This window comes from Myodes glareolus, chromosome 14 (genome assembly GCF_982192425.1).
Source record: "Myodes glareolus chromosome 14, mMyoGla1.1, whole genome shotgun sequence".
In the NCBI taxonomy this organism is placed as follows: domain Eukaryota; kingdom Metazoa; phylum Chordata; class Mammalia; order Rodentia; family Cricetidae; genus Myodes; species Myodes glareolus.
This window is the reverse complement of record NC_142039.1, coordinates 2,296,835-2,315,891: the sequence shown is the minus strand read 5'-3', so window position 1 is coordinate 2,315,891 and position 19,057 is coordinate 2,296,835. Positions and strand designations below refer to the sequence as shown.

General features: G+C 38.4%; 1 protein-coding gene across 8 annotated transcripts in view; it reads right to left on the bottom strand.

Annotated features, from left to right (window-relative positions):
* Positions 1 to 19,057, bottom strand: part of Arhgap12 (Rho GTPase activating protein 12) — a 103,641-nt gene that overhangs the window by 8,968 nt on the left and 75,616 nt on the right. For 4 of the 8 annotated variants that reach the window (XM_085698915.2, XM_085698918.2, XM_085698919.2 and 1 more), the window contains 5 exons: positions 18,835 to 18,896; positions 13,941 to 14,022; positions 7,104 to 7,205; positions 3,408 to 3,506; positions 703 to 805 (listed from right to left, as the gene is read on the bottom strand). In XM_085698915.2, coding sequence (XP_085555041.2) covers positions 703 to 805; positions 3,408 to 3,506; positions 7,104 to 7,205; positions 13,941 to 14,022; positions 18,835 to 18,896 — 448 coding nt within the window. Of the gene's footprint in view, positions 1 to 702; positions 809 to 3,407; positions 3,507 to 7,103; positions 7,206 to 13,940; positions 14,023 to 18,834; positions 18,897 to 19,057 lie in introns of all 8 variants that reach the window. The other 4 variants (XM_085698916.2, XM_085698917.2, XM_085698914.2 and 1 more) reach the window with 1 other exon arrangement.

Genomic DNA, 19,057 nt, shown 5'->3' with positions numbered 1-19,057 from the left:
GACTCAGAGGCAGGAGGATTAAGAGCTCAAGGTCAGTCTTGGCTCCACAGGGAGCTTAAGGACAGCCTGAACCAAAAGAACCCCTTAAAAACTTAAAACTGTGTTAACATTGCTGAGTGATGGTGTTGGTGTGTTTGTGTAAAATCTTCGTATATTGTTGGAAAACAAAAGTAGAATTGAGGCCAGAAAATCCTTAGTTAAGCGTGTGGATTTAGATAAACTGGAAAAGGTGTGGAGTCACAGTTAATGGCCAACATCAATAATATACTTCTGTGTTCAAAACTAACCATCTTAAAACTGCTGGCTTAGCTCTGCTCCTGTCTGTGTGCTCTGGAGATCTAAGTACATGGCTGTGTGCATAAGCACATGACAGTGGGCTCCTGGTGCCTTTGAGGTAGTGGTGGAACAATTATTCCTTGACTTTGGACTTCCAAATGCCTAAGATTCTATGCAAACAAATATATTTTTAACTTAAAAAGTCCAGCTTCCTAAGACCTCAAGAGAAGGGTACTGTATTTTCTCTTGAAGTATCCCACCTTACTATTACAGTTTCATATGGATGTGCACTGTGGTTAAAAACCATGAGCTGAGAAGATAGTACTTAGCCCTGTCACTCTTCTTGTCTGTGGAGAGACTGCATATTTATATGGGCATATATTCAAAACCTAGGAGAGACCACTACCAAATAAGGGAACAGCTTACAGCGAAGTTTTTTAAGCTCCTTTTGGTCCTTTTCTTTATCCTGCTTTTCTACCCCTGGTGAATCTGGTGCCTCCTCTTCAGCTGTCTCATCAGTCTCTGCTGCCTGCTGGTGAAAGATTTTCCAAACACGTTACTTCTAATATTGTTGCAGCTGAAAAGAACAATCTTCAGAATGAGCCATACTGAACTCTTACCAATGATGATTTTAGGAAACAGTATATAGTATATATGGTTTAGGTATTTGATCAGTCTTTAAAAGTATGTTTCCTCTAATGACATTAACGTTCACTTCTGAAGGAGAACTACACGTGTTAACTCTTAGAACGCTAGGAATAAATGCCTCATTTGACATTTACGTGTGGGTAGCATAAACAGCAGTTAGGAAGTCGGCCGATAAAAGACAAAGCAGCTACTTTCTGTACACAAGGGTCAGACTTACACTCCTGGACATGACATCCGTGTTGCTATGACAACAGTTTAAGAGTATGTTACTACACCATGGAAACAACACTGTAAGACAGACTTAATGTTCACAGATGTTCGGTGCTCAAAAGAACCCAGTACTCTTCTGCAGCCTCACCAAGGTAACTTGGACAGCATGACAAAGTGGACTCAATTCCCAAAGTGAAGGACTTTGCTTAGTCCTTCTCAGAGGTCTACTCCACTGGATGTGGTTCTTTATGACATAAGGAAGGGCTCCCTTTTCTTCTTGGATACTCATCTGTGCCACTACTGTCTGCTAAAGAGTACATTCTTCCTGACTGTCCCACAAAGATACATCTGGCACTTTACTCTGTTCCACCATCTGTATGTCTACTTAAATATGAAGCTTCATAGGTTTGTAGTTCTAATATGCAATACAGCAGGTCTTTACTTCCTTCTTCAAGTAAATTTTATAGATCTTTAGCCCTTTTAAATCTCTAAAGAAATTTTAGAATAAAGTTTTCAAATACAACCAGAAAAACTACTTGGAATTTTAATGAGAATCAAAATTCTCCAATCTAGAAATCATGTAGTCTTTTAGACTCCGGTGTCTCTTCTTAGCACCAGCTGTCTCCAAAGCCGGGCATGCACTCTCAGCAGTCTCCCTGCCTTACCAAGTGCTAGGATTACAGAAACAAGCTGCATTTGGCTCCTCTCTATTTTCTGGTACTGTGAAACAGTAGGCACTTCCACGTTTCACATTAAATAATATGCTCTTCCTTCTTCCCTTGCCTCATTCCCTGCTTCTGGAGACCTCGACTACAAAACAAATATACACCCAGCACAGCCCTGCAGTGCCTTCCCTAGACTAGCCCTTCTTACTGTTTTTGTAGTATGTTACACTTCATCACTAATGCATAGTACATATTACTACATGTACAGTAAGCAGAGAAAGGTGTGTTATAGTACTGCTTGCTGCCTAATATACAAGCATGCACGTACTTATCAAATACAAGAATGCATGAGACAGGGCTCAAGTTGCTAGATTTTAATTTTAATAGGAGATGTCTAAGAATGAACCACTGGCTACCAAAAACAATTAGACTGTAGGAGTAAGCTCAGAGGAAGAGTGCTTGCCCAGCATACACAAGGCCTTAGGCTAATCCACACTACCAAAATAAGAACAGCAAACCCAGAAACAGACAAAAGAAAGATCAATATGTTAAATTAGGAAAATTATTTAGAAAGTTATTATTTCAGTATTAAAATAAAAGTCAGTCATGGTATCAGAGATAAACAGAAAAGGATACAAGTAAAAATATTATATATTATACACTATTACATTATATATAATTCACTATTATTTGCTAGAAAAGCTCACATCTCCCTTAGTGTTATCTTTCATTTTTCAAAGCTAGATGACCCTCAATGTCAAGTAAGAGGTTAACAATGCAGGGAACACACAGTTCTTGGCAGCCCAATGCCAATGAACACAATGAACATCTTCAAAAGAGAAGGAGCAGAAATGTAAAACAAGGTGTCACTAGAAACACACTGAGGCTACTGCTGCACACACTTCAAAACTTGACCTCTGGCCTCCTTCCATCAAACGGTATCCCTTCCAGCACATTCTGACGCTGAGTAAGGACTATACACTAAGCTTCATCAGTTCCTTCTTTATGATCCAATGCCTAATATAAACACTGCTGCAAATCCACTGGCCACTTAAGTTTTATAAGTGAGAATGTTTAACCACATCACTAGACACGGACTGCTAAAGTGACCTTTGCCTTTCCCACCGGGGTTAGCACATACATACACACATGCAGTCTTTCCATCTGTAAACTAAAATTTGCATATACAATAAGCAATTAGAAAACTAGAAAAACAGCTCTGCAATTAAGAAAATTGAGAAAGAGTCTCACAATGCAGCTCTGGCTATCCTGGAACTCTATATAGATCAGGCTAGCCTCAAATTCAGAGATCCATTTGCCTTTGCCTCCCAAACACTAGGATTAAAGGCACATGCTAGGGGCTGGAGAGATGGCTCAGTAGTTAAGAGCATTGCCTGCTCTTCCAAAGGTCCTGAGTTCAATTCCCAGCAACCACATGGTGGCTCACAACCATCTGTAATGAGGTCTGGTGCCCTCTTCTGGCCTGCAGGCATACACACAGACAGAATATTGTATGCATAATAAACAAACAAATAAATAAATAAATAAATGGCACGTGCTACCACACCTGACTCTGCAATAAAAATTTTACTTAAATCAAATACATACCTGATTACTGATAGTACTACTAAGAACTTTAAACCAATCATTAATTACAGCATCATTGTCAGACTGAATTAGCAGCTCTGTTCCTTGGCGAGTTTTCAGCTTTAGAGAAAAAGATGAGGAAAGAACATGTCAGTGCTTTCAACACAATAAATGAAAGAACATGTACTTCAAAGCTTGCACAGTCTCCAGTGTACTAGGTTCACAAGGATAGCAATAGCGGTACCAAGGCAGCTAGGAATGCCAGGCTAATTATTTTATAGAGGATAAGGCTGATTTTTGCAATAAACTCTGAATAAAAATCTAGTAATTCAGAATCCCAAAGTAGCAAAGTCATTTAAAAATAAATACAAGTACCAAAGCAATGCGTTTATCATTAAAACTGAAACATTTGTAAAGAAATAAAAGTCTGTGGTATTTCATATAGCTTAAGTAGCTTTTCATAGCCTGAGAATTTTCATGGGCTGGTTATAAACATAAATATAGAAAAAAGACTGTAACTGTTAGGTTTTCAGTACTTCCTATTTAACAGATGATGATGACTGAGTATGAGGGCACAAGTGACAATATGACATCCCTTTAAAACTTTTTATACATCTACCTATTGATTTAATTCATTTATTTATTGTGTGTGCATGTTCACATGTGCACCATGGCCCGAGTTTGGAGGTGAGAGAACACTAGTCAGTCTGTTCCCCCAGCACACCAAGCCCAGGAACTGAACTCAAGCTTGGCAGCAAGTGCCCTTACCTGTTGAGCTCAACAACCTCACACTCCTTCTGAGCAGAAATATTACTAATTGTTCAATTGTGAACTGAAGCATGGATATCCATTATTTTATATGAAACCCAAACCAACTTAAATCTCTCTGGCCTAAGTTTTTACACTTTAATGAAAGAGCTGTGAACTGTAACAGCACCTCACATGTCCTAGATAGTAATGAGTTTGTTTTCCTAGAGAAACATTTAGCAAGATTCCCAAAATAACTCTCAAATAATGTTCTGAGGATAATTTCCCCCATAATTTCTCAAGTAATATTTAATAAAGCTATTTCTCAAGAATTAAACTTAAAATATGATGAAATAGTAAGTTGGAAGGCACTGGATTTAAGGAGTCTAACAAGATGCTCTCCCTCAAGAGTCCCCAGGAGCATGACAATTTAGAGAACACTGAAACTGTCTAAAATAGGGATAAAATACACTCTATTTCCAAAATGTATTTGACCATGAATCCTTTTCTCATTCAGAAACCAGCTACTGGAACTGCAAACCGATTCAAAAGTAATGATATCCTTACTTTCATGCATCTCTCTAGGTAAAGCCCTCCACCCCTCCACTTCCGTGCACTGAATGTATGCCGCTACAGATAGGGGAAGGGGTTCCTAAATCAAAGTTAAAAGTTTCTTAAAAGCAAAACAAAAAAGCTAATTTAATAATCTACAGATTAATCTAGAAAAATTTATAAGTGATGTTAAAGGCAAAGCACACCAAATTAAAAATTCAAGGTTTTATTTTTCTAAAAGTAGCATCACTGTTGTAGCATTTGTCTTGAGTCTTGGAGATAAACAGCATTTGAGAAGCAGAGATGGGTGTGGGTTGGTACCCAGGACCTAACGCATGACAATAAATCATGTAGGTTCTCCTTGGAAGACACTGCTGAAGCCAATGAAAGGCCTCAGGTACGAGGCTATAAGGGACAGGGAATTACAAGACAGCTTACAGGCACATCTTACAAATTCCTCCAGCTTTCTACAGTGGAACTCCACTGCTCCCTGTCCCATGTGAACTCTTACTACCCAGGGCCCTGAATACGAGCAAGACTTCTGAGCTGTGTTATAAAAGTACACTGCAGTGCTACATCCACGGCTGTCATGCCAGGGTAGCAGAAATGCTGACTGGGCAGGCAAGTGTTGCCGGAGGATTGGGATCTGTGCTTCTCGGAGCTGTGTTCCAGGCGGTCCCTTGGCAATCAGCTGTGGTCAGGATGCCACCTGTAATTGCTACCTATACTGATTCGACCTGACTGTCCTTGGCGCCATATGTCTGTCTTTTCCCTTGTCTGTGTGTTCTTTGTGATCCTTGCATAGTGCTAACAGATCAGACTAATCCAGGCAGTTGCGGATGCAAACAAGACTATTGAGGACATTTTTGAGCTTTGCCCCAGTATTCATTAAAGCCTTAAAAGAAGTAGCCAGTTCTGGAAATTGGCAGGTTCATCATTAGGACAATTCCTTGATGATATGGAACAAAAGGAGTTAATTTTACCAGGAAAAACCTTAGAAGCCTTAGGCATTTGCCTGGGAAGTATGTGCAATTGTAAACAGAAGGCCTATGAAACCTTTCTCATGGGAAGAAAAAGACCTAACCTAAGCTGACAATATCTGAGTCTGAGAATTGAGAAGGGAGGAGAGTTGAGGTTAGTGATATGGAATGGATTTCAGAGAGGTTCGAGACTATGTCTTAGAAATTTCCTAGCAGAAAGTTTTCCCAGGAAGATAGTGGCCTTCTTCTTTCTCACCCAGGAACACAAGGTCACTTAGCTCAAACCAGCCAGCCACCTGGTACAAGCTGATGAAGATAGCCTAGCCCAAGGGCAATAGCCTCTCTGAAGGCACGAAAAAAGAGTTTATTTTACAAAATATGAGAGAGCAGAAGTCCTTGTGCTCAAGTCAAAGCATCTTCAAAGATTCTTTTTGTAAACTGTTTTATGCTGTTCTCTTCTGTTCTATGATTTGATGATGTATGCCTTTGCCAAGTTCTTTGATTGTAAAAAATATATAATCCTGCACTGCAAAAAGTAAAATTGCAGCAGCATTCTCAAATACATTGAGGGTGGTCTGTCTGTCATCTCCTCCGCCATATCCTGAAATCTCCTGAGCCTTCGTCCTGTTCCCCCACGGTCTGAGTGGCTCCCCTGAGCTGGTCCGTGGCACTGCAGCTAGGCCAACTTCCAAGTCTAGGCCTTGAGAAGCCTTGTCATCTCACCCTGCTGGAACCCTGACTGCATGTGGAGGAGTCTGTGTTAACCTTCTTGAAAATGAGAGGTCTTAAGGAGAAGGAAGCCTCTATTAGCTAGAGCCAATACAAGTCATTTGGAGAAATGAGATCAGCTCAAACTACCCACTCCATCTGAGCCTCAACAGTGCTCCCAGGTGAGAGCAGAACATTCCGGACTCATCCCAGACTAACTGTAGCAAGCATGAGATGCTTTTTTGCAAAGCTGCTGAGCTTTAGAGTTGTCTGCTACATGGTGAAAAATAACTGTTCAAGACCATGAAGTGCAGTGGAAGGGTTAGAGCAACAGGGAAGAGAGACTTCATTTCTGTAGAACAGTTCTAGGGTCACAGCAACACTAAGAAGAGATGAGACACACACACACACACACACACACACACACAAATACACACACACAGCCTCTCCAAGAAATACTTCCCTCAAGTTATTTTCTAATATTAAAAATCACATCTGTTTGTTACTGCCAGTAAAGAGAAAATTTGGGAAACAAGGCTTGTAACCCTTACTTTCTGTAACATGCAAATGAAGCTGATCCAACCCCTGCCCCCGACACACACAGCCTTTACATTATAGAGTACAGATGACTCAGTCACAAACTTTGCCTCAATTTGTCACAACGAAAGACTAAAACAAAACATATACATACTAAAGCCAAAAATGAGTTATTTAGCAAACAATGTATTACCTCAAATACATTCTTCTTGCTGGATTTGTCCTTTGATGCCATCTCTATTGTTGCCCCCTTTAGATCCACTGTGAATTCTGGTTTGGACTGATTACTCCCAAACTTCATTTTAGAAAAAAAGAAAAATGATTATGTGATATACATGTATAGTCAAAAAGACTAAGGTATATAATCCAGATTATCTTTTTTTTTACGTCTTATTGAGTTATATTTTCCTCCGCTTCCCTCCTCTTCTACTCTCTCCCATGATTCCATGCCCAAATTACTCAGGAGATCTTGTCTTTTTCTACTTCCCATGTAGATTAGATCCACATATGTCTATCTTAGAGTCCTCTTTGTTGTCTAGGTTCTCTGGAATTGTAGGCTGGGTTTTCTTTATGTCTAAAAACCACTTATGAGTGAATACATATATTTGTCTTTCTGGGTCTGGGTTACCTCACTCAATATGATTTTTTTTCTAGATCCATCAATTTGCCCACAAATTTCAAGATATCATGATTTTTTTTCTCCATGGAGTAAATGTACCACAATTTTCTTATTCATTCTTTGGTAGAGGAGCATTTAGGTTGTTTCTAGGTTCTGGCTATGACAAATGCTGCTATGAACATAGTGAGCACATGTCCTTGTGGTATAATTGAGCACTGTTTGGGTATATACCCACAAGTGGTATTGCTGGGTCTTCAGGTAGGTTGTTTCTAATTTTCTGAGAAATCACCATAAAGATATCCAAAGGGGTTGTACCAGCTTGCATTCTCACCAGCAATGCAGAAGTGTTTCCTTTTCCCCACAACCTCTCCAGCATAAGTTGTCATCAGTGTTTTTGATCTTGGCCATTCTTACAGGTGTAAGATGGAATCTCAGAGTTGTTTTATTTGCATTTCTCTGATGGCTAAGGATGTTGAGCATTTCCTTAAGTATCTTTCAGTCATTTTAGTGTTCTTTGTTTAGGTCTGTACTCCAGTTTTTTATTAGATTATTTGTTCTTCTGAAGACAAATTTCTTGAATTCTTTGTATATTTTGGAGATCAGCCCTCTGTCCAGTGTGGGGTTGGTGAAGATCTTTTCCCATTCCATAGCCTGCCGTTTTGTCTTGTTGACTGTGTCCTTGCTTTACAGAAGTTTCTCAGTTTCAGGAGGTCTCATTTATTAATTGTTGCTCTCATTGTCTGTGCTATTGGGGTTATATTTAGGAAGTGGTCTCCTGTGCCGATGCCTTCAAGTGTATTTCCTGCTTTCTCTTCTATGAGGTTCAGTGTCGTTGGCTTTATGTTGAGGTCTTTGATCCATTTGGACTTGAGTTTTGTGCATGGGGATATATATGAATCTATTTTCATTCTTCTACATGTTGATATCAAGTTATGCCAGCACAATTTGTTAAATATGCTTTCTTTTTTCTATTTTATATTTTTTGCTTCTTTGTCAAAAATCAGGGATTTGGAGGTGTGTGGATTGATACCTGAGTCTTTGATTAGGTTCTACTGGTCCTCCTGTCTATTTTCAGCACTGTAGCGCTCTCTGTAGTAGAGTTTGAAGTCAGGGGTTGTGATGCCTCCAGAAGTTCCTTTATTGTACAGAATTGTTTTGGCTATCCTGGGTTCTTGCTTTTCCATATAAAGCTGAGTATTGTTCTTTGGAGGTCTGTGAAGAATTTTGCTGGGATTTTGATGAGCACTGCATTGAATCTGTAGATTGCTTTAGGTAAGATTGCCATTTTTACTATGTTAATTCTACCTACCCAAGAGCATGGGAAATTTCATTCTGCTATCTTCTTCAACTTCTTTCTTCAAAGACTTAAAGTTCTTGTCATACAGGTCTTCCACTTGTTTGGTTAGAGTTACTCTGAGATATTTTATGTTATTTGTTGTTATTGTAAAGGGTGATGTTTCTCTGATTTCTTTCTGAGTTCATCTGTGTAAAGGAGGGCTTTTTTTTTCAAATTAATCTTGTATCCTGCTACATTACTGAGTGTTAAACAGATTATCTTAAATCCTTCTCTTTCAGATTTTAAAAAATTTAAGTATATCTAAATCTGGTGAGCCTTTAAACTTATGCTAGACCATAGGTAGCCACATAAAAGATTATGTTCTAAAGGCAATGCCAGACTCTCAAACATGTAACTCACAAATAGATGCCCAGCACATTTTCTAAGAAACAGCCTCTAATCCTGTTCTGTGCTTTCAAGACTCACTTCTTTATCAACTACTTATGTTGCCAATAACTAATGACTTTGAAATATACGAAAGCATAAGCCATGTCATTTACTTAGTCTTTATTAGAAATTATAAATCAGATGCTAAAAAGCCTCTAGCAACATGGTGAGAGCTGTGAAATGAACAGGAAAATAGGTAGCATGGTTAGTTAAGGAAAAAACAACTTAGCTATTTATTATGTTTTGTTAACTACACAAGAAAGGGATTAAAAAAATAAGGATTAACAAAAAGAAAACCACACTAAGTACATACTTATTCTGTGGGCATGGCTCTGATAACTTAAGATTCCTACTCAGTCTACTATGTAAGAATAGAAAAGGAGTACTCCTATGGTACCGCAATGGTTTAGTATGCTAAACCTTTAAGAACTATTATCTACAAGTAATAAAGCTTACAATATATCCTGAATATAAGAAGCTTCATTTGCTAAAATGTTGCCATGTCAGTTTATACTGGCTTTTGGAATCACACCCCACACCACTGTGGCAGATAACCTACTACTGTACCGGCAGTACTTCACTTAGCAGTTTTCCACTTAAGAAATGACCAGAATTCAACTATTCCATATTTCTTCTGCCTTTCAGTAAGTAATATGGGCTTACATAATGTGCTTGTTATAACAAAACAAGAAATAGGAGTTAAATGGAATCTATTACTAAGATTACAAAAACAAAAATAAGGCTAGTTTTTATTTTTAACATTTCCACCTTTGTGGTGACCAACCATAAAACTACAACAGACACAGCAACATTCTACATAGAACTGAGCAACCCCAAATGCTGTAGAGCTTGAATATAGTTAGTGAAAGAAAATCAGTTATTAATTAGTTGCTAGTATGTTTTGTAGAAAATTAGGATGGTCTAAGATCACATATAAACAACTAGTTAAACAATGATGTGAAAATGATAGAAAAATGGAATCTATATGTTTGGCAACATATTTTTCTCATTATTTTTCAAAACAAATTACCACTTTACTGAAATCACCTCCCTGTCAATGTATTTAGGGCACCAAAAACAAAATAAACAACAAAATCCCAACATGTGTAAGGGGTGCACCTAGAACAGAGTGATATATGAAACAAGATCAGACTATATACACTGATGATGGACAGGTCCTTTGCAAGAAGAAAGCAAGAACGCATAGATTGAACCCTGTAATAAGGCAGGGAAAGAAAATTATTTCATAACAACACACAACAGTGTAATGGCACACACAAGAAAGAGCACAATAGAACCAGGTCACATCAAGAATATAATTCTTACAAGCAAATGCCATATTAGCATAGCAAACTTCCAAATATATTTGCCAAAGACCTAGAACTCCTAGAGTATTTTGTAATTACAGAACTATTTATTTTTAAGATGAATGGTTTACATAACTTATTATAAGTAGGTATGTCTTAGCTTATATATTCACAATAGAACACTTGAGGGCTAACAGAAAGTACTCACATCTGGCTCTTGGCCATCTTGCCCAGCCTCTCTGCTCAGAAACTCCTGGCCTTCCTCCTGAGGACTACTTGCCAAAGTCCTGTGGCCCCTTCCAAGTCAGTTCCTACATGTGGTCTTATGTAGCTTACCTTCCCCTTTCTCTAGAATATTAAGACAAAAAGTGACCTTTGTCCAACGTGAGACATCTGACAATGTCAAGTCCTAAATAGTGAGAGGTGGAGGTGCCAGTCATCTGCTAAACACCTTAGCTCACAGGACAGTCACTCACGACAGAAATACATGTACTAAAACGGATCTATTTTGGGGAATTTTAAAAGTTCAAAGAATGGTTCATGGGCTCAGTGAAAAGGTGCTTGCTGCATAGGCCTGACAACCAGAGTTCAGTCCCTAGAACTGACAAGGCTAAAGGACAACTTCTGAAAGCTGTCCTCTGCCTTCCATGTGTACCCACACTGACAGTCAGCCTCCCTCCTCTCAACTCCCCCACCTCACTCTCTCTTCCCCACCCCACACAGAGATAAAAAATAATTTTTAAAATAATGCTTCAATAACTACAGATATCTGTGGGGTCTATTATTTATGGGTATGTGTGCAGATTTCTCAATTGCAGGAGAAATGCATGTATTTCATTTACTAAACTAACTATTCTTTGAAGAAATATAAGAGTATGATGATTTAAAAAGGAGAAATGTAAAGCATGTGGGTGAGCATGAGTCTGGACGCCTGTATGGCTTGAGAGTCTGCTGTTTCTCCCAGTGACCTCTTGGGATTCTAGAGTGTTTATAATCTTTAAAGACCTACACTTCTTTTACAATGGAACTCCTTTACATACACCTCAAACTCAACTGTCAACAGCACAGGGCAATGAGAAAGGCTCTGACAGAGCTCAGCTCCAGCACAGCGCTGGCTCAGAGACACAGAGAAGCTGTTTTAAGCACATGTCTCTGTCTTTCCGGCCCTTTCTAGTCTCCGAATCTCATCTCAGGTAGAAGGGACTCCACTGCAGATAGGGATATATTTTACCCATGCTTGTTCTACTTGATGACTGAGTGGAGGAAACAAAACTAGAATTCTTTCAAATCATGTCCAGTAACCCTAAGAGGTGTCTTACATATCCTGCCAAACCTTGCTATTTATGAAGTTTCTGCAAAATACATTACACAGACTCATATACTTCTTATTTAAATATGACTATTTGTATTGACTGGATCACTTAACTCTGTTTTTATTCTCTTAGTATGTGAATTGTACTATATGACCATAACATTAGTAAATCTTGATTTAAGATAAATAAATCACCCCAATGAAAATCTCAGTAATTATCCTCCAATTTCAAGCCTGGCTAGCCCAGTGAATTCTGAGCTGTATCACAATTGCAGCACAGTAGTTAGTCAGGTGACAGGCAAAAAGGCTTCCCACATCTGCATTTGTCAGTGTTAACACATTAATAATGAATTCTGAATTGTACAAAAGTGTTATGCAGCAAAAACTTCAAACAAAATACAAGTATCTCATGAATGTGTGGTGTTGTGCTCAGCCGACATCTGCCAATTTCTAAAGTTGTTTACATTTTTTTAAAAAATCACATACAGGGCTGATAACATGGCTCAGTAGGATTGCAGCACAAGCCTGGTAATCACATGCTTCCTCTTAATCTCTCTCTCTCTCTCAAATTTAAAAAAAAAAAAGACTTTACTCTTAATACAACCACACCTACCTAGATGACCTCCATCACCACACTGGTCTGTCTACTTGTTATCTATCACAGTCTTCAATAGATAAGCCTCATTAGCTATCAAATCAATGAATGCTGGGCAGCTTGTTTCAAGTACTGGGCTTTTAGTTATTAATCTTAACTGCTTCTCCATTTCTTTTTGTTCATTTGTTTTCTTCAGTAAGTTTCTATTAAGAGTTGAACCCCGAGTACAAACAAAAAGTAATTATACAGTTCTTCAGAAATGCCTCAACACAAAGCCCACATACTTTACTTCAGTGGGAAAAGGAGGAAGACATAATTCCCAATCTACTTCAGGAAAGACAGGTCAAACCAACATTTCCATTTCATTCTTTGGATATGAATGTGTTTTCTAAGTCATTTTCCACTATACCCGCTTAACAGAGAACAAATTCAAGGCTTAGTGAGGCCCAAAAAGAAGAAATATTCTAGAATGCTCACATTCATGCAAAGCTGATTTGGATTTTTAGAGCGCAATATCAGAGTGCTGAGGCACTTGTAGCTTAGCAGGTTCAGCACAGTCTAAATGGCTGCGTCACAAAGGTAGAAAACAAAAGGCTGACCCTCTACTAATTTGAAAAAAAAATCAGTATTTGTAAGAAAATGCTGGTTAGTGTCAGATAAAAACAGACCAGATACATTTGGGTAATTTCATTTTTAAATTTTATTTGAATAGTGATTATTTTAATTGCAATTACTGAGAGTTCTAGAAATACCCAGAGTATGAACACTGAAGCCAATTTCAATGTTCTAAAACCCAGATTTGTCACTTAGTATTTGTAGAGTCTTAAAGCTACTTGAACGTTTGGTGCCTTGATTTTTCACCTTTGATGGGAAAAAGAGGACAAGAGAAGTGGCTGCTGTGGAATAGCGGGGTAAGATGCACATAAGCCTTTGACACATGCCAGCATTCAACATCAGCATTTACTTCACGGCTTGGTAGCCTTGTGTGTAACTTAGTAACAATAGCAATAAAATTCCAAAATAAAGAAAAGAAAAAACCCCATTTCTTTGTCTCCTAAAAGCTGCCTGACATTACACAGACATGGACATCTGAGTCGACCCTAGTTAGAAAGGGTCAGACAAACAAAGCTGAGCCCAGTATATGACTACCCATTTTCTAAATAAATACGTGAAATAATAATTTTAAACACAAAAAAGTTTTTACATCCGAAAAAGGAGTCAATATTCTGCAATACTGAAGTTGAGAGCTGGTGGTTCAAAGGATAAAGCCAACTGCTTGCTGATTTTAACACAGCCAGCTAGACTTTTCTAACTGTCTCCTGTAAGTCAAAAGGCATCTTCAGAAAAATGTTTTTTATTTTTATATGCACATGTGATTTACTTCAAGGACTTTGGAAATTTAGAGTCTTGACATTCAGCCTCAATACTCACATAATTTAAGTGTTTAACATGTCCAAAGAGGAGAAATACTTACCCAGCTTGTACTACTTCCTTGAGTTTTGGTAAAAAGTAAAGATGAACCCTGCAACACTGCCCAAGAAGACAACCAGTTCTTTCTGCAATTATACAGATGAAAAGCAACACTATCAATTAAACATTAGAAACCAAGGCCTACTTAGCACGCATCACTGTTATCCACAGTTTAGTGATTAGTACTTACACTATTTATACTAGATATATGATTCTAATGACATCCAGTCATTTTAGTGCCTCAATCTGACATACAGCCCCCCAAAACAAATGAGGTTAGTCAGAAATGTAAATAATCAAAATAACTATAACCAAAATACCCAACTGTTTTCATATAGAACTAATCTAGCACAATGTGGTTAAGAACATTATTTTAAAGTCATACGGATAAAATATACTCAAAACAATAGGCAGTATACTAAATATTTTAAAAGTATGTAACTACTGACTGATTACTCACTAATATGAGATTTTTAAAAAATTACTAAATTACAAAGTCAACACATATAGATAAAAACTCCGAGTATTAAAGTATATAAAGGACAGCCTAGTGAGATGGCTCATCAGGTAAGTACACCTGCTAAGCTTGATGACCCGAGTTCAATCCCCTGGACTCACATACTATAAAGAGAAAATCCCCACAATTCTCCAACCTCCACGTGTACAGTCACAATGTGAAAAGCCGTGGTTCTCAACTTATGGGTCACAATCCTTTGGTGTTTCAACAACCCTCTCACAAAGGTTGCCTATGACCACAGGAAAACACAGATACTTCTATTAAAATAATTAACAGTAGCAAAATTCTGTTAATGAAGTGGCAACAAAAATAATTTCATGGCTTGGAGGTCACCATAACATAAGGACTTGTATTAAGAAGTTGCAGCATTAGGAAAGTTGAGAAACACTGGTGTAAAGGAAAAAGCTCCCCTTTCTCTTTCCAATCCACATTCCAAAGGCAATCAGTATTAGGTGCTTTGTGTATACAGGTCTGTTTTAAGTGTTATGTATACTTATGTGTGTGCTTGTGCATGTGGAGGTTAGAGGGTATCTCTGGAATTGGTTTTCTGCTTCCATCTTCATGCAGGTCCTAGGAGTCCAACTAAAGTTGACAGGCTTGGGAAGAAAGCACCTTCACCTGCTGAGTCATCTGGCTAGCCCTGTATATGGGTCTTTTAAACATACTGTCCACTGGAAGCTGAAGAGATGGCTCTATGGTTAAAAGCATTTTTTTTTTTTTTTTTGGCTCTTGCAGAGGACCTAGGTTCAATTTGCAGCAACCACATGGTGGTTCATGACCATCTATAACACCAGTTTCAAAGGACACAGAATTCTCTTCTGACATCCCTGAAAACCAGCATGCACACAGTGCACAAATATACATCCAGACAAAATGCTCCTACATATAAAATAAAATAAAAAATTTAAAAGAAACTAACCACTGATTCATGATCCTATCTCCAGATTCACGTTAAGTTCACAATAAACATGAGTAATACTATCAATGTTCCTACTAATAACCTTAAAGGTGACTGGTGTTACACTCTGGTCAGAATTAAGTCAACCCTGCTTTGTTATCTTAAAATTTCCATTAAAGAGTTTTTTTTAAAAAAAAAAATATTTATTTATTTATTTGTTTCTTATGTATACAGTATTCTGTCTGCAGGCCAGAAGAGGGCACCAGGCCTCATTATAGATGGTTGTGAGCCACCATGTGGTTGCTGGGAATTGAACTCAGGACCTCTGGAAGAGCAGCCAGTGCTCTTAACCGCTGAGCCATCTCTCCAGCCCCCATTAAAGAGTTTTTGCTGACATGTTTTTCCCATTGGAGTGAGCCTTACATTATTTGAGATTTTTCTATTTTAAGACTAGAAAATTTCTTTTTAGCAAACACAGATTAGTATTTGCAAATAAAAGATATAACTATAAGAGAATCCAGTTCCTGGGGGTAAAAAGAATGCTGACTCCACGTGCTATAAAGAAGTATGACTTTCCTCTCAGTTACACACAGTCAGTTCTATGGGAACTCTGGAAGAATTCATGTTTGATTACTTTTAAGAATGTAGAATTCTGAAAAGTACTACCTATTAATGACATGTATTTTTATTACTTTTTATACATACTTGAACTTCATAGATGAAAGAAAGTGAAGTAAAATCACTACTGAGTTTTTACTTTTCTATTTATTTCCTGTAGCTTATGCACAAGTCCCCCCCCCATAAAGTGTAATTAAGTTCAGGTCATATGTGTCCCAGGGCTGGATAAACCCAACACATAGTCAAGGATGACCTTGAACTTCTTTCTGATCCCATTTCCACCTGCATGCTGGAACTCAAACCCAGGTCTTTGTGTATGTCCAATAAGCACTACAGCAACTAAACTACATCCCTAGCCCATCAATGGCTATTACTCTGAAGCAATGAACCATGAACTGATTCACCAAGTTGTTATTTTATGCACACAGGTATGCATGTGCATATGTAAGTACAGCATATGTGCATGTGTGTAAGTGCATGCAGCTGTGCACACCCATGGACGAGAAGAGAGCATCGTCACTCTATCATATCATCTATCACACTCAGCTTTATTTCTCTGGGGCAAGGTTTCTTCCTAAACCTGAAGCTCTTGTTTGGAGCTAGGCAGGCAGCCAGTAAATCCTAGTAATCCTCCTGTCTCTGCCCCTATTGCACGGAGGTTACAGATATGATGAGACTATACTTGACTTGTTACAGGGGTGCTAGGATTCAAACTCAGGTCCTCATGGTTGTGCAAGAAGCACTCTGGCCCACTGAGCCATCTTTCTATCTCCTTGCTTTACTATTTTATAGTACCTATATTTGTAATACATCAAATGTTTTCCCCCTTTTACTAGGTTCCTATTCCTACTTTATTTTTTTTAACACTTTAACATCTCTGCTCATAGTTCTAAATCACTTTAGGCTGTTTTTAAACACAGGCCTCTGTTTCAATCTCAGTACCCACTGTTTCAGAAAATCTAAACAGTCTATGTGCATGTTAGACATAATGCAGATTCTAACACTGTCTATTAAAATTTACTTTTGATTTCATTTTCTGTGGAACCCTTTTTAGGGTGACTTTCATTTATTTGTGAACCTATTTCATATTGGGGCTTCTACTTTTTTGCAGGTCATCTACTAACCTCCCTCTCTACTATGAAAGATGCTTTTCTGCCTTCCCAGCTTTAGCTGTAAAAGGGTGAATTGATTTCCTTTCTTTAAAAAAAAAATGGTGATGGCACACTGATGTAGGAGAGTCTTCTATCTATCTGTTGCCTTCATTGGTTAATTAATAAAGAAAACTGCCTGGCCTGATAGGTCAGAACATAGGTAGGCGGAGAAAACAGAACTGAATTCTGGGAGGAAGAGAGCAGGGTGAGGAGAGCCGCTGCCATGAAGCTGCCAGGTCAGACATGCTGAATCTTTCCCGGTAAGCCACGACCTCATGGTGGCATACCGATTATTAGAAATGGGTTGAATCAATATGTAAGAGCTAGCCAATAAGAGGTTGGAACTAATGGGCCAGGCAGTGTTTAAAAGAATACAATTTGTGTGTTGTTATTTCGGGTGTAAAGCTAGCTAGCTGTGCGTGAGCCGGGCGGTGGGAACGCAGCCCGCTGCTCCTATCACAACAGGATAACCCCAACACTTTTAACCCCAGCACTAGGGAGGCAGAGGCAGGTGGATCTCTGAGTTCAAGTCAGTCTGATCTATAGAGCAAGCTGTAGGACAGGAAAGAAAGAGGGAGGGAGGAAGGGAGGGAGGGAGGAAGGGAGGGAGGGAAGGAGGGAAGGAGGGAGGGAAAGAAAGAGAGAGGGAGGGAGAGAGAGAGAGAGAACACGCTATGTGTATGTGTGTGTATGGTATTGTATGCAAGTGTACAAGTGTACATGTAGAGTCGTGAGACAGGCAAATGGAACACATGTTGGCCATGCTGATTGGCTGATCAGCGAGACCTTAGAATCTGCCTATTTCCTCCTCCAATAATGCTGGAGGAGCTAGGCACATGCAGTCCCACCTGGGTCTTTTGTTTTTTTCAAGACAGGACTTCTTTGTGTAGTTCAGGCTGTACTGAAACTCACTCTGTAGACCAGGCTAGCCTCGAACTCACAGATATTCACCAGCCCCTGTCTCCTGAGTGCTGGGATTAAAGGCGTGTGCCACCACCATCACCACCACCCAGTCCTACCTAGCCTTTTTATATGGTTGGTGGGGATTTGAACTCAGGCCTCCATATTTGTAAAGCAATCACTATTGCCCACCAAAGCATTTATATACTTTCAAAATTATCTATGAAAAACACTAAATGTGATATTGTGTGCAGTAGCAAAAATTGTAAGAACCCTAAATACCTGCCAACAACAGGCCCAGTTACATTCTTGAAAATAAATAATGATTAACTTGCTAGTGATAAACTACACTGCTGCAGCACATGCCGTACCAGCTCTGATGCAATGAAGTAGAACTATCTCCAAGATAAATATAAAATGGAGCATGTTTAATAATGTCATCTATGTCCATACAAACATCCATATGTACATCCTCTCTGGAAGAAAGTTCTACTGTCAGGAGACCTGAGAGGGAACACAGCTGGTGAAGATTTTTCCTACAGTAGTCAGCGTATCTTCATTTTTTATTATGTACCACCACTAAAGGCTTGCTGCAAGAAAAATATCTCAAAAGAAAGCAAATGTTTCTTCAGGACACTCTTGTTTCTAAACACTATTTTTTAAAGATGTTAACAAAGAGAATATTTTATGGAAAACAAAGCAGAAAATACATGATTGAAAATTGTTCTAAATCATATTATCAGTTCTAATGGAATAAGTTTTCATTTATTTCAATCAGATAAACATGTAAGAATATTAAAGATTTCATACTTACCGAACCTTTTTCCCATTTTCAGTAATTTTTGTTACATTTAACAATCCATATTTCTCCTGACCCTATAAACAAAATGGTACTTTTAATGTAGCATTCATATAGACAATAATGTTCAAATTGTAATAATAATGGAATCCAAATGGTCTTGCAGTTCCAACCTTAACAGAGCAGTCATTTATAACACACCTATTATTAAAGTGCTATAATCATCTTCACATTTTTC